Source organism: Suillus fuscotomentosus, assembly GCF_016647785.1.
Source record: "Suillus fuscotomentosus strain FC203 chromosome Unknown F5891scaffold_107, whole genome shotgun sequence".
Lineage (NCBI taxonomy): Eukaryota > Fungi > Basidiomycota > Agaricomycetes > Boletales > Suillaceae > Suillus > Suillus fuscotomentosus.
The window spans coordinates 127,054-150,556 of NW_024539619.1; the positions used below are offsets into that span (position 1 = coordinate 127,054).

Consider the following 23,503-nt stretch of genomic DNA (forward strand, 5'->3'; position numbering starts at 1 on the left):
TCCACGAGTGTTTGCGCCACATCAGCACTTGCTGGCGTGTGTTGGGCGTTTGCGCATGGTGCTGGTGGCATTGGACGCAGTGTGGTGGTCATTGGCATGTGTTGGGCATTGGTGCATGGTGCTGGTGCTGGTGTTGGATGCGGCATGGTGGTGGTGCTGGGTGTTGGTGCATGGTGGTGGTGGTGGTGTTGGGCATTGGCACATGGTGGTGGTGGTGGTGTTGGACGCGGTGTGGTGGTGGTGTTGGGCATTGGCACATGGTGCTGGTGGCATTGGACATGGTGTGATGGTCGTGTTGGGTGTTGGATGTGGTGTGGTGGTCATTGGGGTATGCATTCGAACATGAGGGAGTGGCGGGTGGGACTGGAGAAAGCTGAAGGTGTGAGTGAGGAGGTGTGAAGTTAAAACAAAGGACTTACTTGGAGCTAGACAAAAAAAGTATTACTACTAGGTGGCGGCATGGTTGGTAGAAGGGTTGCAATGTTGAATGACTTGTCAAAATGTAAAATGATAATGTCACGACTCACAATTGTGACATGTCACACTTGCTCTCGAGTCTCGATGGTCCAAGAATCATGCTTGTTGTACTTGTGACAACTTGTGCCTCTTTCCATTCTTGCGTGTCACTCACTTCCTTTTTGTACTTGCAAAATTCAGGGCACAAGTTGATAAAGTGAGATAAGTGAAATTAAAGTGGGAATAAATGTTAATTTGCGAAGCAAGTGAGATTAGGGAACTGCACGGGTAAACCCCTGGGTATTGGAGGCCATACCCACACCCACACCCGGCAAAAACATGTACCTGCTCTGACGGGTATGGGTTTTTGGCGGGTACAACAAGCTCAGACCCGTACCTGCACCCGTGCAGGGTTCACCCGCGGGTACCATAGGTATCACCACCAGTGCTTAGCACATATGTCCAGCACACATCAGTGAATGCTGACGTGACTTGAACATATATGGATGGCACAAGAAGGAGGAGTGGAGGCATGGGCAAATTTGCTGGCGCGCGCTGGGCGTTCGTGCATGGTGTCTGTCGCATTGGGAATGTCGTGAAGTGCAAATGGTGGGCAACGACTCAGATCAGCATGGCTCTTGCCCGAATGAGAATCAATGGACTCATGAGAGCATGCACTGGATGTACAAGAGTGTGGGTTGGAGCCATGTGAGGGGTGCACAGGATGATGTACGAGAGGGTGTGCACAATGTATGAGAGGGTGGAGGTCTGAGAGGTGCGAGAGGGTGTGCTGGATGTACAAGAGGGTGCGTGGGATATGAGAGGGTGCGCACAATGTATGAGAGGGTGCAGCGGAGGTCTGAGAAAATGAGCAAGGAGTAAAGACAAGCAAGAATGATCAAGGATAACTCACATGACAATAGACTTCAGCTGTGGGACTTGACAATAGGTGTTGTGTTGAAGAAGATGGTCTGATTGTACCGGTTGAGTGTTTTAGAATCTAACAAGAGCAAACAATATAACATAAGCATATGCACCAAAGCATCAAACAAAGGGTGCAAACCTTGACTGATACCTGCAGTGCGGGTACGGGTAGGGGTAGGGGTATCATGACCTCAGACCCATACCCGTACCCCAACGGTACCTGTACCCATGACCCGTGCGGGTTACCCATACCCATGCAGTTCCCTAAGTGAGATTAAGGAATGTGTGAATTTACTGATGCTGTCAGTCCCCGCCATCGTGCCATCAGCCTCTCCCGCCATTTCACATTGCCCGCCATGCCTACAGACAACATATCATCGACTACAGCTCTACAGCCACCAAGTATTCCAGGTGCCATCCTGCAGAATGTCATCAATTGGACTCATCGTTAATTGCACCTACTGAAATGTGACACAGGGCCCAGGGGTGGCTGAAGTGCTGACAGGGTGGTTGATGTAGATAGCAGGGCTAGCCACTGACAGGGGTAGCAGATGGGATTAGTGTCACAGTGGCTGGCGTAGTGGCGGTGACCTGCACCAAACTGGTTCGGTGCATGGATGACTAATACTCTCCTATGAGCCCTATGTCCTATGAAATCATTTTTCCTGTGATCTGAAGTCAGACTGAGGCTAGGAGAATATTTTTCGCTTTTTTCATTTTATGAAATTATACGCGAGCAGACTGAATATTTTTGTACATTTAATTTTGTGATGAGTTTTACTTAGTCAGCCATGAGGATGACTCAGAGAGATTCTCACGCATATTGGGTGACTGTGAAAAATATGTTTGCATAAGGTTACCCTGTGGGAAAGCTTACAAATCGCCAAACACGTGTCCTATGTCATTATGCTACCAATCATTTCATCAGCCACAGATTTCACAAACATATGTACACAATATGTAATCATTTTCTCACCCTTGTCTAGCTGAGTCATCAAAGGTCACCTGACCCATGGGCTATACACAGCTCTTGCTGACTCATCATTATACCAACGAGAGTTATGAATATTTACTTTTTGACTCAAAGATATCGTGTGACTTGGTACTATCACAGTAAAGTTACAACTTTAAGTACAAGAAACTAGTAGTATAGCTACCAATTTTGTCTATATAAGGAGCTGTTTCTTGCCCAATAAATGCATGCCCAAGTGCCACTTTTACCCTCTCAGAATAAAATTATGAGTGAAGTGTGAATTGACATTCAGCAAGTGCAGTTCAAGGTTGGAGCTCACTGTGCTCAACAACCAGCACAACATATCTGAGCCCACTGTGTTGAACATCTAGCACATACCTTGAGCTCACTGTGTCTGACAACTAGCAAAGATATCTGCGTGTTATACTGGGCCAAAGTAGTCACTTGCGAGTTAGGCTTTAGCTGTTGAATAGGGGACTTGGTACTGAAAGCCAAGGACACCCGTTCCTGAGTCTGTTTAATACTCATTGTGAGTTCCTTGGCAGCAGGTTCAATATTAGGCTAAGAGTGCTACGGTAGCTCTGACTAGGTCTGACAGTAGTCTCATCTGTTTTGTTCTTGAGAGGGATTATCATTGTAACTCCACACAACTTGCTGCACTAAGTTTGTGTATGAATCATTGTTGGTGTGTGAAGTGTTAGGAGGAGTGTCTATTTGCTTTGTGTCATCGCTATACTGTTAGAGTGACTGTGTCTCTTGATATTTTGCTGTTGTGTTGTTATTGTTGTTGATCACTGACCGATCAGGTTCTGTTTCTGTTATCATTGTGTTTCATATCCATACTGTTGGATTGACTGTTGACTGTTGATTGTTGATTGCTAACCTTTGAGCAGAGCTATACATTGCTGACTGTACCTTAGGAGCAAAGACAAGCCACCCACAAACGACCACATTATTAGTCATTGGTATTTGTCTGAATCACTGACCGTGGAGATATTTGGTTTTATAGGTGTTTATCTATAGATCATTTATCTAAGAAGACAGCGGGAGTAATGATGTTAGACAACCCAGAGCTTGCCAACAAGACACACCCAGATGTGTCCCCCAGACTTTGAGGCAGAGTCTGCACAGACTTTACATAGACCAGCCATTTCCTACATGCCCTCGTAGGTACAAAGATACCCGGAGGGCCATAGGCACATGACCAAGGCCACAGACCAGGAATTTTGAGGGTCATTTGGAAGATGCTGAATTACAGCATTACTACCAAATTGCACAGGTTTGTGGCATGCTGATGCATTGAATAGTGTAACTGTAGCACACCTGTGATGCATCATTGCTGCAATTATACTACCCTTTCTTCTCACTAATGCATCGGCTCCCTCCCGTGCTGATGCATCAACCCTCCCACCGATGCATCATGATGCATAGTAGTGCTCTGCTTGCCCATTTTTCTAATGCATCTTGCCCGCCTGTTCACCCACTTGTTCCAACCCCCCCCCCCCATTGGCCTGCTCGTTCTTGCCTCCCATTGGCTCTCCCACATTCGCATACACCTACTACTTGTTTGAATGAGACAGCCAATGCTAGCACAAATCTATACTGCATCTTGCTACGTATGCATGTACTATGGGTACTAATCAATCAATGTCCATGTCTTGCTGAGTGACAAGTGAGTGGTTGAATATGTCCACCAGTGCCAAGGTGTCAGTCTGACTAGTCCTGAAGGACTTAGTGAGCCTTCGACATAATGAAGCTTGATGTTTAGCATATGCTATCAGTCCCTTGCGCTCATCATCATCATCCATGTCGTGTAAGACATCTTCTAGCCCCCACTCGTCCTAGCATGCACATCCCATTTGAAAATTGTAGGATCCTCCACATCACTTCCTTCAGCAGCTCCACCTCTTCAGCCCAGCGCATTGCCAGTGCCCTGGCTTTGCATTATTTGATTCACATATCTCATTAACTGCGAACCTTAGGCTTGAAGCTTCCAAAAAAGAAAAAAAGTACTTGTCTTCCAAAGCATTATCCTTGTCCATCTTGTCAGGTGCAGCTCCTCACATACTCCAGATCCAAGATGGTTGTCTTGTCCCCTCTGATTCCCCCCATAATAGATCTGTCATAGAGCAGATATCTGCTCGGTTTAGTGGCCACAGTGAGGAGTGCCACCCAGTCTGATTCAGCAGTGGTGCAAGAACCACAAGAGCCTTATGGGCACACTCATATGTGCTGGCGGCAGCCTCAAGCCTTGCTTCAACAGCTTTGAGTGTATTCCATGTCCTCGTATTTGCACCTTGTCCACAAAGGTTGTGATCGAAGATATGGCTCCAACACCATCTCCCAAGAATTTTTGATCAGGAGACAGGACAAAGATTGTCTACCAGCATCATAACTCGTAAGTGCCTACTCAGATATTTAAACTACCGAAACCTTACAGATGTGATGCCGAAGGCAATTAGGCCAGGAGTACAGCTGGTGAGCTACCATATCTTAGCATAGGGAGGTGGGCCACTGTGTGCCTTTGGAAATAATGACATTCTGCCGCAGACCGCAACCTTGATAACCTTTTGTACAAAATATAAATGACTGCAGACACTTTTTGGCACACACTTACCATGGCAAACACCAACCAATTTCTAAATACTTTCTTCTCATTGATGACATGGTCAGGATAGAGGATTGGTGCCTTAAAAACATCATATACCTTCCCCTTGCCTGTTTCCCATCTGATCAATCGTGTGACTTGTGGAACAAAGTTATGGTCGAATTTTGACATGAAATACTCATTCGGCATGTTGAGTATAGTACCTGCAACGGAACATAGCCCATTGATGAACGATGACCGAGCTTGCTGCATTCCAGTTCCGAACTGTGCAAAGTTTCATAAGTCAGATTGATTTAAATGATATAAAGGTATTATGAACCTGGTTATAAAAGGCATTTGTTCACATCCGAGGGTGCAACACAAAATCAATGGATGCATAGAGCTTGGTTACAAGTGTGTCCTTCTCCGTCGACTTCTTAGCATAATGATTTGGGTTCAAGATTTCGGCTGGAGGGTCAGGACAATTGGTTTGAAAAATGACCTTGTCGGGAAGGAACATTTCAGTAGTTATTGAATACTTCTTTGCCACACTGAGAATGAGCTTTTTGATGTCACTAGTCTTAGATGAAGCGCTCGCTGTAGATGGACCTGCAGATAACAGTTGGGATGCTGAAGATATCATATTGGAGGACGACACTCTAGGAGGACGCTTGTGAGAACATTTCAGCTGTTGTGCATTGAGGACATTGTTGTTCTCATTCAGCATTGCATTGCGCTGCTGAAGCTAAAGGTATTTAATATACTAAATGGAACATGTTAGGATATCAATAGAACAGCGAATGAAGCCTACCTCTTGGTAATGCTCCATGGAAGCGCCTGCACTTGGTGGAGCAACAGGCTGGTCACAATTGCTCTCATCTGCCAAGTCTGAGTCTGAATGGATGTCTGAGGATGTTGATTTCGAATCTGATTCTGAGTCAGTCATCGGTCAACAATAGAATGGCAGAGTGTGCAAAGCGAAAGGAACCTGGGAGTAGGGCTTGCAAGACAAGTCAATTATCTCAGATTACTGATATTTTATATGTTTGGGGAGTCAGGTGCCATGAAGCAGCCTGCTTTGGTGCATGTGAACATCAAAGTCCTATTAGTAAGTGATACAGAAGTGAGGCCTCAATGTAATCATACACGATTTGATTATAACACTTACCTGGATGTCGGTACACAAGTCCAGTCCTTCAATGGCACTACAGATTGTCAAGGCTGTGACCTGAATTTAGTGAAGTGAGTAGAAACACAATAAAGATGATTGATCACCGCAGCACAATGCATATGCATTACATATTACTGAGTATAATAGCACACATTGTGAGTCTTGGTCGGATCAGATGTCATGGATGGAATAAAGTTACTTATGTCTGTATTAAAATGAAGAATGCTTGAAAAGATATGACCGGACAAGAACCCTTCAAGTTGCTTTATATGGTGAAGCAATTTGTACAAATGGTTGATCCGACGTAATAATTGGAGTTGCAAGTCCTATCCCGTCTAGAGACTGTAATCAGCATCGATAACCTTCAACAAATAACTCATGTACTGAATGATTTACCAGCATATCAAGCAATTCTGAATGGCGATACTAGTCAGTGCATGACCAATATGCAGGCTTCTGGTGATGTTTGGAAGAGGCATCGGAACCACAAAAATGCCCTCTGGTTTAGTATACATTCGCCCTCCAAGCCAGGATTGTTCAGAGTTGTTGCCATTGCTAAAGGCGAAACATATGGACATGCTAAAGACTTACTGCGACCTCCCCCTCCTCCACTGTACATGGCCATTTCCTCTAGTTGTTGTGGTACATCAGCCTTCACCTCACACAAGATATATATCAGCTCGTGAGCAGACTTTGAGTTATCGGTAGTGAAGTAAGTGTAGTGTATGAGGTACCTTTCATGCTGGTATGCTGAGAAGAGTTAGACTAAGGATTGGTGGGCTGAATGAGAGCAACTTACTCTCATATGACCAATATGGTGGATATAATCTTCACAGTTGTTAAGGAAGTCGTAGTTCTAGAGGAAAGTTAATAGCCAATCAGTACTAGTAATGGACCACTACAACACTCACAATTACATATCTGAGATTCTTGACATCTGTGATGCCAGTAATGCAATGCAACCACGTCATGTACAGAACAAGAGAATAACATAATAGGAATAGACGACATATAGCACATTGCACAATCAATAACATGACAACAATAAAGAGACACAAGCGCATCCAACACAACAAGGAACAGAGATTGGACGACCTCATATAAAAAACATAATTCATGGCATGAACAAAGGGCATCGCAGTCCAGGAAGACAGGTACCAAGTGCATTGAATTCCTCAAGAACCCAATCATGTTTCTGCCTGTGGGAATGTTCAATAGATTGAGGGAGTAACAAATAAAACCTACTGTTCTTTGTCGCTATGGATGGTGAGGGCTGGCCAGCTGTCTTGGCAAAGGTATTTGGTGATGTCATCTGCAACATGTTTCAAGGATCATCCCGACAAATATAAGTACCTTAGCGTTCTCAGAGCTGATATGATCAAGATGCCTGATCAACTTAGCACGCTTCTCGAAGTCACTGCAGACTTCGACAATCTGCTAAACATTATGGTGGGCAGTGAGTTCCATAGACCCAATGTTGACCTGAATCATGTCTTTTAAAAGTCCTGTAAATACTGAAATTAATCATGCAACCACAATATGTTGAATGTTTACATTTGCAAGTTTCTGCACATCCTTCGGCCACGTAGCACTAAACATTAGTGTCTGACGATCAGGGTGAATCTGAGATACAATCTTGCGTATCTGGGGCTTGAGTCCAACATGTGATCGGCCTCATCCATGACTAAATATGTGACACAACGAAGATGGGTCTTTGATGTCTCCAGCATATCAGTGAGCTGTCCAGGAGTGGTGATCACAACCTCAATGCCACATTGCAGGTCACGAATTTGAGAACCTTTAGGAGCGCCACCATAAATGGTGTGAGTGTTGCGGATGCGAGAGCTTGAGGCTATGTACGGACAGTGATATATAATATTCAATATTCAACATTCACTGTCATGTGACGATCTTGAGTTCATCCAGATGATCCCGGATCTTTAACGGGCCATCATCTACACCGTCATCAACACTCACAAAGGGCTCTACAGATGGACGATCTCTGTCGCTGTCGTTATCTTTTACTTATCACTTGCCTCATTGCTCACATATCAGCTCTATACTACCAACTCTTCCTAACCCCACGCACCAGTATCCCATACCATATGTCTGCCTTGACAGGTCATGCATGGGTGCTCGAGCTCCTCACAGGCCACCCAGACCTGAATTAGACACAATCTAGGGGTCAACCTGGAAGTGTTTGAAGAACTGCTTCAAGTTCTAAAGACTAATGGATACGTCCAATCTCGCAATGGTGTCACAGTTGAGGAACAACTCGCTATTTTTTATATATGTGTGTGACTGGTCTCTCAACCCGCCATGTTGGCGAGCGTTTCCAATGCTCTTCTGACACGATCTCATGGTAAAATCTTCCTCTCCAAAACTCTTAGCCCGTGAGTATATACTAATTTGTATTATGTATGTAGATACTTCAAGCGCATGCTTATGTTCTTCTCAAACAACCCTTTCTACTCCTCCCAAGTCAAATTTCCGACGATTAATTCCCCCATCCCTTTGTCAATACAAAATGACCCCCGCTTTCATTTTTTTGACAAATGTATTGGCGCAGTCGACGGTACACACATCCGCGCATTCACGACACTCAGTGATCAGGCCTTTATGCATAACCGGAAGGGTTATATATCTCAGAATTGCCTTTTTATATGTGATTTTGATTCTTTGGTCATTTACTCACTTTGTGGCTGTGATGGCTCATCTGCTGATGCAGCACTTTGGAACGATGCACGCCAACATGACCTGTGGATACCAGGAGGAAGATACCTGCTTGCAGATGCAGGGTTTGGCACCTGTGACTCATTATTGGTTCCATATCAGGGTGTGCGCTATCACCTCAAAGAATGGTGTCAGGCATCTCTCACGTCAGTTTTTTCTTTTATTTGTTATCTTGCATTTGACATGTATTCAAGCCCACAGAACGCTAAAGAACTTTTCAACCTTCGCCATGCTTCACTGCGCAACGTAATCGAGCACATATTTGGGGTGGTCAGACGCCAATGGCGCATCTTACAACTACCTCCAGAGTATGGTATGGATATCCAGGCGTGCTTACCATTGGCCCTATGTGCTTTGCACAATTTCATCCATCGTCGCGACCCCAACTTCAGTCATGATTTTGACTTAGATGGTGAGATATTGGATATCACTGGTGATGATGACATGGATGATGGTGTGCACTGGTTGCCTGAGAGATTGCAGGGGAATCTGGCTGATGGGCTGGCAGATAGTAGGGAGAGGAGGAGAGCTGATCAGCATCGTGATGAAATAGCGGCTGCCATGTGGGCAGATTACTTAGAAGAACGAGCTTGGTGTGGACTTGAAGTACCGGCACCAATGTAAGACTTAGTAGGCAGTATCATTCTTGTTGAATTACAGACTGTAGATGGACAACAATTGTACATATTGGTAACAGTGAGACTTGAACAGATACTTGTAGTATGACCGGTGACCTGCACCAAACCGGTTCGGTGCATGGACGACCAATACTCTCTCATGAGTCATATACCCTGAAATACCACTATGAAACCCTTTTCCCTTTTATCTGAAGTTGGACTGAGGCTAAGGGAATATTTTTTTTGCTTTTCTTTTTATTTTTCAAGTCTATATGCCAGCAGCCTGAATATTTTAGTACATTTAATTCTGCGATGAGTTTTGCTTAGTCAGCCATGGTGATGACTCAGACAAAATCCCACACATGTCAGGTGACTGTGAAAAATATTTCCCACATAAGTTGTCCTGGAAAAACATTAGTAAACCCCTAAATACTAGGCTCGCGTCATTCTCACCCTTCAAACAAAGCAAAGCAAAGACAGCCACACACAGGATTCATATCATGTGACACTTCTTACTCTCTTTCTGGATTTGTCATCAGGGGTTGGACAGGTCACATGACTTAGCAAAATACCCAATGACTCACTATGACTCACTATGACTCACCTTGCACATATGACTCATTATGACTCTTAATGACTCTTGAATACACTAGTAGCACAGCCACATTTATTGTGTATATAATGACCCCAGTTTTTGAAATAATAACAAGCAGATACCAGCAGGTAGTAGGGTGTTTCTCAGCCCAACTAACACTAAGTTGTGAAGTAAGGTGTGATAAGTGTCAGTACCAGTGTCAAGAACTGTTTCAAGACTGAGAGGAACATTCTCAAGAGACAGTAATACTGCAAGCTCATCATACTGAACGACCCGCTGTGAGCTCACTGTGTGCAGCAACCAGCAAGCAAGGTACAGCCACACTTTTATTCTGATTTCTATTATTCTTTTTCTTTTCTTTTACTTTCACTGACCTTTGGTGTTCTTTGTCCAAAAATACTGATCCAAAATATTCGTGTTGTCTCTACGTCCACCTAAGACTCAGTAGTAGCATAGTGGGGAGACTTTAGGAATTGATAGTGAAGCTTGACCTCACTCATCTGAGTAGTGATACTGAGCCAAGATATTCTGTGCCTGCTAGGCTTTAGCCGTTGAAGAGGGGACTTGGTAGTAAACCCAAGGACGTCCGTTCCTGAGTCTGTTTGAATACTCAAAGAAGAGTTCCTTGACAGCAGGTTCAATATTGAGCTAAGAGTTCTACAATAAAGCATTTGACTAGTCTTGACCTTTGATTCTACCTGTTTTGTGCTGAGGGAGTTTATCATTGTAATTCCGCACCATTTCTTTTGGAGTATAGTTGGTACGAGGCACTGTTGTTGAAAGGGAACTTGAGGAAGAAACCCGTATATTCTTTTGGTCATCGCCATACTGTCAGACTGACCATTGTCTGTTTGTTTTCTGTCAAGTCCATAGATTGGATTGACCATCGTATTACTGATCTTGCAGAACTATCCTTAGCTGAACATACCTTGGGTAGTATACAACTAGCCACCCACGAACGACCACGTTATCAGTCATTGGTATTTGTCTGAATCGTTGACCATGGAGATATTTGTTTTTATAGGTGTTTATCTATAGATCATCTATCTAAGAAGACACCGGCACCATGAAAAAGACTAGTACTATTAACTACTTACAAGGTAGTACTGGTAGCACCATGACAAATGACGGAGAGCTTCCTCCATGCCCACGTGGCCCTAAATTCTGTACCATGAAAGTTAGCGAACACAACTGCTTCAGTTGGGTTTGATGATAGGTAGTCCATAAGGTCCATAACATCATCCATACTCAAACCCTTGGTCTGAGTAAGCAAGTTGATGGCGCATCCAAGGTCACTGGAAGGAGGATGGTCTGACACGGCAGTGTGGATGCCGGCCTCGGAGGTTGTGGTGAGGCTCCTGATGATATGAGGCAAGATGTCTGCAATTGACGTTAGCGCCGCACTACCCTCCTGCTGGGCCGCTACAGATGCCGAGGGAGCACAGGACCACTTCTGTGATTGCCATTCTCCTTCATTTGGCAGTGCGCTAAATTTGCACTTAGCCCGGCTGACACTTGTCAGCCCCAAGTCGCTCATAGTGGAGGAAAAAGTGATGATACAGTCCACCCACTGGTAGGTGGCCGGGAGTGTGAGCTCGAGGATGGAGGCATCATGGATGCCTGGGCCAGTGGAGACAATTGATCTCGTCAGTAGCAGACACGAGCTGCATCAAATTCATGGTGTTATGTGCAGCAGGAGTCAGAGGATAAGGTGGAGGGGGCATCATAACAGCGCTGGAAGATGACGACTCAGAAGGTGCAGCTGGGACCATCAGGCCGGCCTGGGGCTGACACTTGACAAACTTTCCTTTTGCAGTGCTTGGCCTATGGGGCATGATCTGGTCGATTGTGTTGAAGTGCAAGAACCCCTTAGTCTTGAATGGTTTCGCAGCGGGACTGTTCTAGTATTGCAGGTATTTTAATGACAGGGTAGTTAAAAAATGGGTGCATTGACTTACCTTGACATATTTCTCCCAAATGTCCCCATGTGCATCTGTAATTCCTGCTCCAAGCTTGTTACTCCATGAAAAGCCTGATGTTTTCTTGATGTTGATGATGGCGTTGTAAGAAGCCTTTAGCTATTAAGACATAGTTACAGTAAGCTGCGGCTGGCAATGGATGATTGTGATTGTGCTTACATTGGTCCACTTTGTCTTGCAGACATTTGCAGTCTTTTCCCCTCCACGCTGATTAGGAAACACCTGACTGATATCAGCAGCAGCTCCTTGAAAGGTCGACTTTTTGAAGCTCATGGTGTCCCCAGCCTGCGCCTTATGGGTGAGGAGGTACTGGAGGAATCTTGCTTCTTCATCATGTGTCCAATGTGCAGGAGCTTTACAACTTCTATCCAATCTTGGTAGCATATCTTTGTCTTGGATAGGTCCCTGTAATCTGAGGGAATGAGTAGATGATACAGAGCCATCGCTGAGAGACATGGTGGTGGTATGATTAGATGCGATAACTTTTCGAGCGGGACGATGTGACGTAATAGCCTTTCGAGTAGATTTACCCATATATCTTCCCCCCATGCCCCCCATTGAGGCTGATGATTGATAGGAACTTGTAGATGAGGAATCCGGGATCATCCAGATGAACTCGATATCGTCACATGACAGCGAATATTGAATGTTGAATATTACATAACACTGTCTGTACATAGCCTGACCTATTGATACATCACCAAAAGCCAACACATCAATGATCACCATTGCGACCACATATTCAGATAGATGGATCTCACTTTCCATGCTGTTGCCTGAAAGGACGCAGAGCATATGGGTGCACAGTAGAACGAACAACATTAAATTATACTTGAAGAGACTTGACACAAAGGAACATGTCCATATCCACGGTGTGCATAATGAAGTAATCTCCATTGATTTCTGGATCTTTGGCGAGTGCAGCACCTCAGATAATCAACCAGACCGAAATGATCTCAGATGATGACCAAGGTTTTGCACGTACACGCCACAATCCCAGATCAACATCCCACCTTCGATGAATACCGATACCAGCATCATAAGGATGTATAAGGGCCAGAGGGAAATGAGTATTACCAATTGAGCAGCCAAACAAGTATACAAGCCGAGCGATGAACGGTTTGCCAGTAGTTTTGACAATGACGCAATCAAACCTCGGTGATTCATAAAATTTTGGGCTGCACCGAAGTAAGTCTTGGTGCATGCGCCAATCAACCATGGACTCATAATTCACCCACAGGAAGCGGAACTCTGTAATCTACAAGAAAAATCATTGAGGATGGTCAATTGCAACATAGAGTAAGATAGCGCACCTCATCCTCGGCTCCGGGACAAAGGGCCCTTCCATCTGGTAAGGGAATGTCATTCTGCGGTAAGAACACATTCAAAAAGCCATTTAGCTTTGTCTGAAAGTCGTTGAAGGCCCGGTCAGTTTCATGTGCGCATGCAATGTCTGAAAAAGAGTGTTGGCCTTGCTTCGAACCTAAGTGTGCATGGATGACAGGGTCTGCTGCTAATTCGATATCCAGAGGTTCATTTGTCTCTGGGTCATTGGTAGCCTTTCGAACATAGTCGTCAAGCTCATCGAGCTCGGTACGCATACATGCCAATGTTAAAAGCCAATGATCATAGTTCAAGATCTGTAACTTGTAAGTAAAATATTAGTCTTGTACACTGCAATATGATGAACCTGAGGAGCAATGTCCTTAAAGTTTGTCCATTGAAGGTAAATTTTCCGTAAAGCGCCATGCATCTTCTCATTCAGCTTGGTGTTGTAGTTGTGTGTCGCACCTTTGGCCAAAATATCGTTGAATATGTGGGTGATCATGTGCTTTTTCGGAAAGTTCCAATTTTTATTCATTTCAGGCTGTGACTGAGTAATATATTCCTATTAACATCAGATGAGTCAAACAATTACTGAAAATGATTAATGACATCTGAAAAACTTATATCCATCAATTCTGAGAACTTAACCAAGGTCGCCCTTCCAGCCACAATAGTCTCCTTGGTGTGAACTTTGAATGAAGCATAGATGTTGAGCTCGAGATAATAGTGGATGCAGCGTAGAAGGAGGTATCCTATCTTAGACTTTGATTTGAGTAGGACATCCTGCACTGTAAAGAGAACAAGCTTTTATTTAAAGTCTGTGTCAGTACAAAAAATCATATTCAAAGTTGGCACTCGTACCTTTGAAATATCCTCGTGAAATGAACCATCGTTGAAATTGACCAACATCACAGCCTTAAAGTGTGTCAAGTTGGGCCATCGTGGAATAGCATCAAAGCTAAGGCAGTAAGTCAGCACCACAATGAGCTCACATAACATTTAATTTACATACTTTGCATCGAGTTTGGTAGCAGCTTCCTGTCCAAGATCAGAGATCCAGAATAGAAGCTCCTTCCATAGATGATCCTCCCATAATCACTCATGATTCATATGCAGGCAATCAATAGAAAGCGCGTGATGAACATCAGTAAGAAAAAATTTCGAAAATACATTCTTTTAATTCGACGAAATCAACAAGTCTGTCAACAGTGGCACAAAAACACGTACCTCAACATTTTGGAGTGAGCATGCCTTTAGATCCTCTGCCTTCTCTTTTCCATACATTTTGCTCTTGCGGTGCAAAGGACCTGTTGGGAATCGGCACTCATGCGCAATACAAAGACGTGATTGTCTGACTGTTTGTCTCAAGGAACTAGACAGACTGGGCATGGAAACTTGCCCTTCAGACCATGAATTAATGCCATTACACACCTATAGTAGATAAGCCTGATAGTAGAGCAGTAAACTAATGGTAACACATACTTTTCTTCATAATCTCCGCTTAAAATCAATATCAGAGGCCAGAGACGGTGCTGAGTCTGATCCCCGCATTCAAACCAGTAGCCATTTTTTGAGTGCAGCTCGATTGACTTGAGAAGCTGGTAGAAGGATTTGTGCCACACTGCGTTTTTGAAGTCTATAATGCTCTTCTTTCTTGTATGTTTTTGATTCTTAGCAACCTAAAAATGTAGTAAGTAATAGTAGAGACACATCATAAGATACTAACAATCGGCAACCAACCAACAATGCGACCTCCTCCTAGGGTCATATTTCCGTTGTGAATATGAACAGGCAGGTTTGCAATGCATGCAACAATCAGATATCCTTTTGCAGTCCCAAAAGTAGACAGTTTATTTTTGTCAGCATACAGAATGAATGTGAGCGGCTTTGCATCTGGCGGAAGTTGAGACTACAACAGTAGTAATGTTGACAGTTTTTAAGTACAATACAGGAATCAGAACCTGCGAAACATACTTGTGCATTCCAGAAGGCATCAGCAGTCCATGGTTCATCAATGAAGCGGACGAACTGTTCTCCATTAAATTTGGAAAGTCATTGAGCATCAAACATAAAGTGAGGTGCGAGACGGCTGTCTCGCAATAAATCAAGCACCCAGTCCCAGAGAGGGCGGTAGTGCATGTCAAACTCATGTGTCTCATTGTCGTACTCAACAGATACTACATCCTTTTGAAACTAGTGCACACTACATATTAATGAGGTTTGATAAATGCACAAAAAGGAAAACAATCACCGGTGTATACCGCTGCAAAGCTATTTCCCACAGTGAGCGAACCTCATTGTGACTTTGCAATGTAAATTTGTCTGCGCCACTGGCAGATCGATGCACAAGATCAAGTAATCAGTTCGTCTGTGCCTTGGTCATTGCAGCTTTGAGTGCAATCTCTGCAACTTCGAAGTCCAGTCACGTCTGGAAGGGTTCCCATGGTGCGTCGTTACAAGGTACCTGACCCTCTGAAGAGCAGCTGTGAGAAAAATCTGCAAAGTGATGTACAACGGAAGGAAGTTTGCTATGTGGATGGTATTCAACTTTGATATCATCAAGCTTGTAAGCCTGAGGGAGCTCGTTGGGATGATTGAGATCAAGAGTGTCAGGGTCAGGTAAGACAACAGCATCGAAGTCGATCGATAGGCGTCTACATGGCGACAACCCTTGCATGTCTTATATAGATAAAATTTAGTGGGTCTTGCAAAGTTGAACAGCAAGGCAAACATACCAATGTCATTCTCTATGTCCTCCTTTTCTGATATGTCACCTTCGTCTTGTGCTGCCCATATCATGAGAAGGTTTACTATATAGTTATACCAGAATGGTCAGATACATGATAAAATCACTGATAGCATGTGTGCTCACCCATGGATCCAGACTGTGTGCCTTTCAAGACCTCATTGTTGTTTGCAAAGTCTTTGACACTCCTTTTGATGTGCTGTACCATTCAAATTATAACTGTTAGTACATTAAAACATCATGATTCAATAGCTTACCTGTTTGCTCAGCAGTCCGAACTATCTTGGCAAGTTCTTCATCCTCACGTTGTTCCCATTCTCTCTTTTCACACTTCTTTAAGTGCGATGCTAACCCACAGGCTCGAATTGCTGTACCCAAAAGACTGCACTCAGTGGTCTTTGATGTTCACTGCCACTTTGCGGGCAGTGTCTCGGGCATTGGGGTGTATCTTGGGCAATGGAATCAGAGAAAGGTCACGGTGAGCGCAGCACATATGCCCGACTATGTAATAATGACTTAGAGCTTATCGTAACAATATTGAAACTCAGTTTCGATCTAGTAATCACGACGTAATCTGATCATAATGGTGGTCATAATGATTCCAAGGCACATTATAATGCCAGAAAAAAATCTCTGACATATGATGTGCTGATTCTTATTATGATTGATGGTCAGACAGCATGTTACATGAATGATGTATGGCCAGATCTGTGTCATATTCAGGAATACTTGTCAGGCTTCACCTTGAGAAGGAACAATTAATCATTTGGCCATCGTTGATATGGATCTTGATGTGTCTCTTCTTTCAACTTGCTGTTCTTAGTGTTCAGAATTCTATCTGTCTTGATGTATGTGTAGACTTTAGTCATCCATACACTGCCATATGCCATGGTTGCAGATTAATATGTGCTATCAACTTGCCCTACTACTATGCATGCCAATTTGTGCCCTCTGCATAGATGTGCAGGGTACCTGGGCTGACTTGACATGCAATGTGAATGTGAGTGTGCAGGGAGAAATGCTAGATTTGAAGATGACCGTCAATTCTATCATTGCCCAATTGTCTATGCTAGCCAATGAAGTCACTCATGTATATTTGGAAGTCAGTATGGAAGGTACCTCTCACCGCCCCGTATCCCTTCACACATTGCGAACAGGCATGAATACACACAAAAACCACTCGATGTGCTTTTACGCCCATCTTCAACGGGGGCGGCAACGTATCGACACACAAGTCAAGGTGTTTGTATACTCACTCATATTCACACTAACTTCTGATCAGCATCCCTAGACTACAAACTTGTCCAAGAACACCATCCTGATTCTGCCCATGTGCAACATATTCCTGCTTCAGAATGACACTCCCACTTTCAATCCATAACTGCTGCATATGAAGTTCTGAGTCACAGGAGTGCAGTCTAAAACCTTGCCCAAGCTCGCAGTTTTTACAGCTTTAAACAGTTCTCAGTTTGATAGGTTTTGTATGAATGAAGCTTTCTGTAGTATTACCCATAATAGCATGGTTGACTATTAGCTATTTGTGCCCTCTTCCTGGTTTCCTTCAGAATCAGAATCAGTGAACTCTGCATACTCAGGTCCATCCTCATTATCATGTTTCTCCCCTTGTGGTTCCCAGTCACAAACTCCATGAAGAGCATGAGTCGGTGGGTTGAACATGCCTCCCATGTAGAGGTATCCTGCATGTCCCAACAAGCCAGCATTATGAGGTAGATCTTGTAGGTCCGTAATCAGTGAAACCTGACCATCTTCAAGGTGGAATGGCTGTGAAAGCTCCACTGTCAAATTATGATCACTCTCAAGAGCCTCAAACTGTTGTTGCATAAGCTGGTATACATCCCAGAACAATTCAGATGAGACAGGAGGCTTGCCAAGTGCAGCATAGAAATTCTGTGCTTGCCTCTTGAACATCGGTGGCACAAGCTCAAATACAGGATGATTGGGAGGTGCATAAATTCCTTCTACCTCGTCAAGGAGATCACCAGGTATGGGAACCTTGAAAATGATGTGCACTCATTGAGTACATAGTTATTCAGTTAGTTGGTGACTTGAAGATAAATATGTACCCAAAACTAACAGCAGGGCTTATGTTGATTTGCTCGTTGAAGACTGGCATCAGCCATGAGTAGAGTAGAGAGTATTAGTAGGTCACACCAAGCCAGGCTTGGACTAAAACAATTGTTCACCTTCGCAACATCGTAAGGCACAAGACATTCAGCCATCACTTTGACAAATTTGTAAGGCACGAAAAAAAATCTACTACATACACTGCTGTCGGTCAAGTAATGAATGTCGCACTCAGGTGTGGTTGGGGGTCTGGCAGGGGAAAAGCCAAACAAATGCCTTTTTTATGAAAGCTGATCGTTGTTGTTCGAGCTAATCACTCTTGCTTTCCATACTGAAATGTCTGATTTTGGCAAATAGCTGATCGTGAGTGTCTGAGTCACCTTTGATTTTCAGCAATGCCGAATACACTGCTGATATAACAGCGATGATGCTTCGGAGGTGTATGTGGGCGATAATGAAAACTATGGCCGAATCTCCTCCACAACGGATATAACTTGGTCCGGCTCCAGCCAGTCAACGTTGACGTCATTGTGAAGGGAAGGAAGTGCGATAAGAGTATATATATGTTTATCCGTTTTGCTCGTCTGCGTCTTTTGTGAGCAACTTCATGACGACTGCCTTGAAGTACCGTTTTAGCTGCGCCTTAAACCAGCTAATGTTGTCAATTCCCATTTCACCATAGCAAGAACACAAAAAACTCACGGAGGCACATGCTGCACGACACCCTGCAGAAGTTCACAGCCTAGCCATCGTTGGTTTTGGAGTGGGCTCCGCATTCTACTTCCTCCACCGCTTCAACAATCTCAAGTTATTGAGGGGGCATTCTAAACAATAGTAACAGAACGGTGCTCACCTGTACCACGGCGGATGATGCATCAGCAATCAGGTATCCTCCTCCAGGAGGACGATCAAGAATATTGGGTCTAGAATCACCAAACAACACTGCATGCATCACCCGTCGAAGCACCTCATCTCCGTCTGGCGCAGCACAGGCTCAGTCCGCAGGTCTAGGGAGCCCATTTTGGCCCACTCAGGGACTATCACATTCCGCCTTTCAAACTCCTCATCGCCACTTATGGCAGAGGTGCGTTGCGTTGCGGAAACCCGCTTAACCGATGTAGAAGGCTGACCTTTGCCAGACCAGTGGCAGGAGGGTCGCTGGAATTTGCTGGATATGAGGTCGCTGGCTTTGTCGTTGGGCATAGAGTTGTCAGGAATGGGTCCCGGCTTTGAAGGATCAGTCCAGTGTTCGACCTGATGGTACGGACCCTTGAAATTCACGCCCACGATCCAAATCAGGAAAATATATGACTCTAGGTCGTGCGAATTGCACCATCAGTTTACCTGTCGTACAACCAAGGGCACACAGCAGTCGACCAATGACCCATGATGCGGCCTTGCAGCTCCGCATCTTGAAACTGTTGTATGTCATTAGTGAATAGTTCGTGAAATAGTAGGCACATACTTGATTACACCACACGTCCGCCACATTCCTAGCATTGTCTTCACGGACCCCTCGTAGTATAAGCTCATCTCGTACCCTGCGCCTGGCTTCCGCTATGTCATCCTGGAGGTCCGCCGGTCTTAAGCGAGATGGTGAGCCATCCTCTAGTCGCGCTTTCAACCATCGTGTTCCATTTTCATGCATAAGGGATGCTATCGCTTGCAATTCGTCGTCATTTACCTTTTGATTAGCAGCAGAAACCGCCTCTTTGAGCAACGAGAACGGATCCCGATAGTGGCCTTCCTGGACAACGAGGAGCTTCGTTTTGTTGATGATATCGTCTGTGATGAAATCAGGCTTGGCATGTGCAGCGTGCAAAAAGTAGCAATTTATCCAGGTTACCCTACCACCATGTCATCGTGAAGGTCCGCCGGTTTTAAACGAGATGGTGAATCATCCTCTAGTCGCGCTTTCAACCATCGTGTTCCGTTTTCGTGCATAAGGGATGCTATCGCCTCCAAGTACAAAGTTTGATGGACATTGTTGATCTGGCAGAGAAGACTGCGGGTCATAATGTGTGTCTGAGTATGTCACTCATATTAGTGTACTGTATGGCATCCCTAGTGTGCGCCTCACCTAGGTTCTCTGCAGTGTCGCCGTTTAGACAAAGTCCCATTTGCCTTCAGCTTCAGGCTACCTACACATCCCCTTTGGAAGATAGGTCCGGATGTCAACTAGATATGACCTGTAAAGCTTTCGAACAGTGATGAGGCCAAGCTCAAGTTGTCTTTCCACTCCCTTCAAGGATCGTGCGTCTTTCTTGATTCTAAGCTTAAACAACACACGAAGAGCGGAGGCCCGACCTAGCAATAAACTTCTGCCGCTCAAGGTCTGTGAGGTCTTGACTATGCACATGGGAGAGGACCATCGACTGAGTTGGTCTCGTTAATCGGATGGACTTACAAAACCATCGATGGATTGTGATCGATTAGGATCAGTTACTACGTAGTATGGTAGTACCAGGTGATTGAAAGTCCGCAGATTGTTTGTTCATGTTTGTTGTGATATGCCAATGTCAATTCCCCATTACTGCCGACACGCATCACTACTACTTTGGGCGAAATTACGGCAAGTACGATTCTCCGCGCCTCATTCGCTGCACCAACAATAGACTAGATGACTCGGGTAATACAATCGACCTCAATCGGACCAGTTCCCACGAAGGGGAGAAGAGTTCTGGTAGGTTTTCGTAATCAGCGGTATTGAAGCGCAAGTAGTCACCTAATCAATATTTAGAATCAAGTTGAAGCATGGTTAGATTCGGTAAGCGCGTTACGCGTGTCGCTGCCGGGGACTTACCGCTATCCAGCGACCCACACAACCGGTCGTAGCGCCGGTGCCTAGGCGAAGGCTGCCTAGGCCTGTTCCGCCAACCCGCCGTCTCGTGGCGATGATCAAACATACCGTCCGCCGCGCCGTTAACAAAATGAAATCAATCCTTCGCGTAAGTGCTCTGTTTTTATTCGAACGTTACTTTGACAAGCTTCTAGGTATGAGTCGGCACACTCCATCACTGTACATTACACACTGACGCGTGCCCGGTGCCGTCAACTTCCATTCAAGTTGTACACTATAATCACAACCACAGTAGAGCATTCTCCCCATTCAATGTATACATCGTTTTACTCTACATACTACGCACGATACCCAGTGGTAGTTGACCTCAGTACTATATCAAAATACCCGATGATCGATCGCGCCTCAGGCCTCAGGGGTGTACCTATCTTAGGATCTTGTGAATTTTAAATTAAACGATAATCAAATAACGGCGCGATATAAGTTATGTAATCACCTCACTTCCCTTTAGCCACCGTCACCGTTCACCTGCACCAACCAATGGACATGCGTCTGCAGACTTATTCACTCCCATCACCATAGGTCCCGAAAGGTTAAATGCAATAGACTCCCTGGCGAAGACAAGGTGGGTAATATTCAAGCAACCCTGCTGACAATTATCTCATTTATTCTCATTATTTCAGTGCCAGGTACAGGTGATTACGTTTTCCTTATATGCTTAACTGCAACGTTCTGAAGATAAACATCAGCACTGCTTGTCTAAGAACTATCCTTGCACGTTAGTGTCTTTCTATATTGAATTGTTAAGCCGCGAGCCGACCCGTTACCTAGCCATTTCGTCCAACAAGCAACCAGCGAAAGAAGCGTAGCGCGCCCGGAGGCCGAGAATACATTAACAAGCTCAAGGTTAGCTTTGGGCACTCCTATCTCGTCTCGTATCTCTGATGTTCGATTGTCGATCTGTCTATCTCTTCGTCGCTGCCGTTGCCTTGCCTGCTCGCCACTCAGTACCTCTCCCAAGTGTATGAATACCCTTTCACACCACTTTTTTCTGTCAAGAATTTCTCCTACGCGTAGCGCCCGTGCAGCATCTCTGACACCATCCACACAAACTCCCTCAGAGGTCACTCGTATTCAGAAGCCGGTACAACCTATGGCTTCTCCGCAACCTGATCCAGAACGTGATCTCGAGATCGATACAGCTGCTGCAGAGGCAGCCGCTCGAGCCGCTCGCCGCGCCAGGCGTCAAGCCCTTTTAGCCAAGGACTCCGGGTTAGCTAGTGCCAATAAGAGCGTCAGCCCCAGCCCTGGGCCTAGTAGTGCGGTTCAACCGCAACCTGTTGCATCTGTGTCTGATACACTTCAGCCCCACAGTGCTGTTGATACTTCCGCAAGTTCAGCAGCCGACACCTCTAAAGTGAGGCATGATTCAATGAGTGAGGTTCTCTCCAAAAAATATCTCGCGTGGATTAATATATTGTATCATGCAGGCAAACGAGATTCACCATCTCCACAACCAGACGATAGTATCTTTGAACTTGCTAAGGACGAGGACGATGAAGATGTTCGTGCGAAGATGCAAGATGGTGCACCAGATCAGATATCTGCTGCCGACTATGACCCCAGCCTAGATCGCCGAGAGGACGAACAAAGGCGAGTACTCAAAGACGAACCCATGGATGTAGAAACTATCGAGGAAGAGGAGGAAGATGAAGAAGAGGACGATGTCGATGACATGTTCACAGCAGCTATAACCGAGAAGAAGCGAAAGAAAGTCAGAAAGTTGTTGTATGTTCTCACTATTTTGTCCGTCAACGATGTCTGACTTTGTATGCAGAAGAAAGCAGCACCCACCCTTATCACAACGACGTTAGACTCCGCCTCAGACCATGAGAGTCATTACCAAGTTATCCTTGGTGAGCAACTTGATGGTGGTCGGTACCAGGTCTTCTCTCTCTTGGAAAGGGAATATCTTCCAATGTTGTCCGGGCACGCGTTCTTCAAGATGCAGAAACCGGTAAAGAGGTGGCTATCAAAATCATCAGGAGTCAGGAATCTATGTTCGTACATTTTCGCTATATGATACTTCTGAGTATGCTAAAGCAACATCCAGGCATCGTGCTGATCTGAAGGAAGTGCAGATATTGAACAAGTTAAAACAGGCTGACCCAGAAGACTAGAAGGTATGTCTTACCAGGCAGTACTACGAAGTGTTGTAGGATGTGAAAGCAAATTGGTGTGACAGATATATCTATCTCAGCCAACCTGTAGTTAACTCTGGTCCCAAGTGTGTTCAGGTTCGCTTTGGCAAAGTTCGAGACTCGACGAAAGGGGTTTCACCCTCCTACCTTCTCCGAGTCACGCGCCACAGACGATAGCGAATTTCATTTTGTATCCAAGCATGATTTCCATGCGTCGGCGCAGTAGCTCCCTGCAACGGTTCCGACGAGCATCATTCGTCCCTACCCTACCCGGCGGAAGTCAGACGCAGGGAACAGGACTCATCGTCGC

General features: G+C 44.9%; 8 protein-coding genes across 8 annotated transcripts; 1 reads left to right on the plus strand and 7 right to left on the minus strand.

Moving 5' to 3' along the window:
• Positions 1-21: 21 nt before the first annotated feature.
• F5891DRAFT_1196796 (uncharacterized protein) lies at positions 22-1,636 on the minus strand (the record flags this gene model as incomplete). The annotated part of the gene is made up of 5 exons (XM_041368363.1): positions 22-363; positions 420-425; positions 944-1,315; positions 1,370-1,456; positions 1,520-1,636. The coding sequence occupies 5 exons, from the start codon at positions 1,634-1,636 to the stop codon at positions 22-24; spliced, it is 924 nt and encodes a 307-aa protein (XP_041218741.1).
• A 2,899-nt stretch (positions 1,637-4,535) lies between these two features.
• Positions 4,536-5,886, minus strand: F5891DRAFT_986156 (uncharacterized protein; the record flags this gene model as incomplete). Its single annotated transcript, XM_041377705.1, has 5 exons — positions 4,536-4,733; positions 4,971-5,225; positions 5,353-5,549; positions 5,622-5,685; positions 5,752-5,886. 5 exons carry the CDS (start codon positions 5,884-5,886, stop codon positions 4,536-4,538), a joined length of 849 nt encoding a protein of 282 aa, XP_041218742.1.
• A 480-nt stretch (positions 5,887-6,366) lies between these two features.
• On the minus strand, positions 6,367-7,710 carry F5891DRAFT_986157 (uncharacterized protein; the record flags this gene model as incomplete). The annotated part of the gene is made up of 8 exons (XM_041377706.1): positions 6,367-6,453; positions 6,508-6,524; positions 6,703-6,853; positions 6,911-6,967; positions 7,023-7,048; positions 7,357-7,423; positions 7,465-7,545; positions 7,666-7,710. 8 exons carry the CDS (start codon positions 7,708-7,710, stop codon positions 6,367-6,369), a joined length of 531 nt encoding a protein of 176 aa, XP_041218743.1.
• A 3,439-nt stretch (positions 7,711-11,149) lies between these two features.
• On the minus strand, positions 11,150-11,593 carry F5891DRAFT_1196799 (uncharacterized protein; the record flags this gene model as incomplete). The annotated part of the gene is made up of 1 exon (XM_041368364.1): positions 11,150-11,593. One exon carries the CDS (start codon positions 11,591-11,593, stop codon positions 11,150-11,152), a length of 444 nt encoding a protein of 147 aa, XP_041218744.1.
• A 73-nt stretch (positions 11,594-11,666) lies between these two features.
• F5891DRAFT_1196800 (uncharacterized protein) lies at positions 11,667-12,491 on the minus strand (the record flags this gene model as incomplete). Its single annotated transcript, XM_041368365.1, has 3 exons — positions 11,667-11,957; positions 12,015-12,134; positions 12,195-12,491. 3 exons carry the CDS (start codon positions 12,489-12,491, stop codon positions 11,667-11,669), a joined length of 708 nt encoding a protein of 235 aa, XP_041218745.1.
• Positions 12,492-12,963: 472 nt separating this feature from the next.
• Positions 12,964-16,315, minus strand: F5891DRAFT_1196801 (uncharacterized protein; the record flags this gene model as incomplete). The annotated part of the gene is made up of 14 exons (XM_041368366.1): positions 12,964-13,293; positions 13,349-13,675; positions 13,726-13,923; positions 13,971-14,165; positions 14,223-14,319; positions 14,374-14,399; positions 14,589-14,684; positions 14,744-14,792; positions 14,844-15,040; positions 15,088-15,270; positions 15,336-15,389; positions 15,826-16,040; positions 16,097-16,171; positions 16,234-16,315. The coding sequence occupies 14 exons, from the start codon at positions 16,313-16,315 to the stop codon at positions 12,964-12,966; spliced, it is 2,124 nt and encodes a 707-aa protein (XP_041218746.1).
• Positions 16,316-17,637: 1,322 nt separating this feature from the next.
• On the minus strand, positions 17,638-20,208 carry F5891DRAFT_1196802 (uncharacterized protein; the record flags this gene model as incomplete). Its single annotated transcript, XM_041368367.1, has 6 exons — positions 17,638-18,120; positions 19,046-19,115; positions 19,160-19,505; positions 19,577-19,610; positions 19,658-19,993; positions 20,044-20,208. 6 exons carry the CDS (start codon positions 20,206-20,208, stop codon positions 17,638-17,640), a joined length of 1,434 nt encoding a protein of 477 aa, XP_041218747.1.
• A 1,808-nt stretch (positions 20,209-22,016) lies between these two features.
• Positions 22,017-23,172, plus strand: F5891DRAFT_1196803 (uncharacterized protein; the record flags this gene model as incomplete). The annotated part of the gene is made up of 5 exons (XM_041368368.1): positions 22,017-22,428; positions 22,483-22,766; positions 22,830-22,908; positions 22,938-23,052; positions 23,106-23,172. The coding sequence occupies 5 exons, from the start codon at positions 22,017-22,019 to the stop codon at positions 23,170-23,172; spliced, it is 957 nt and encodes a 318-aa protein (XP_041218748.1).
• Between the last annotated feature and the right edge of the window lie 331 nt (positions 23,173-23,503).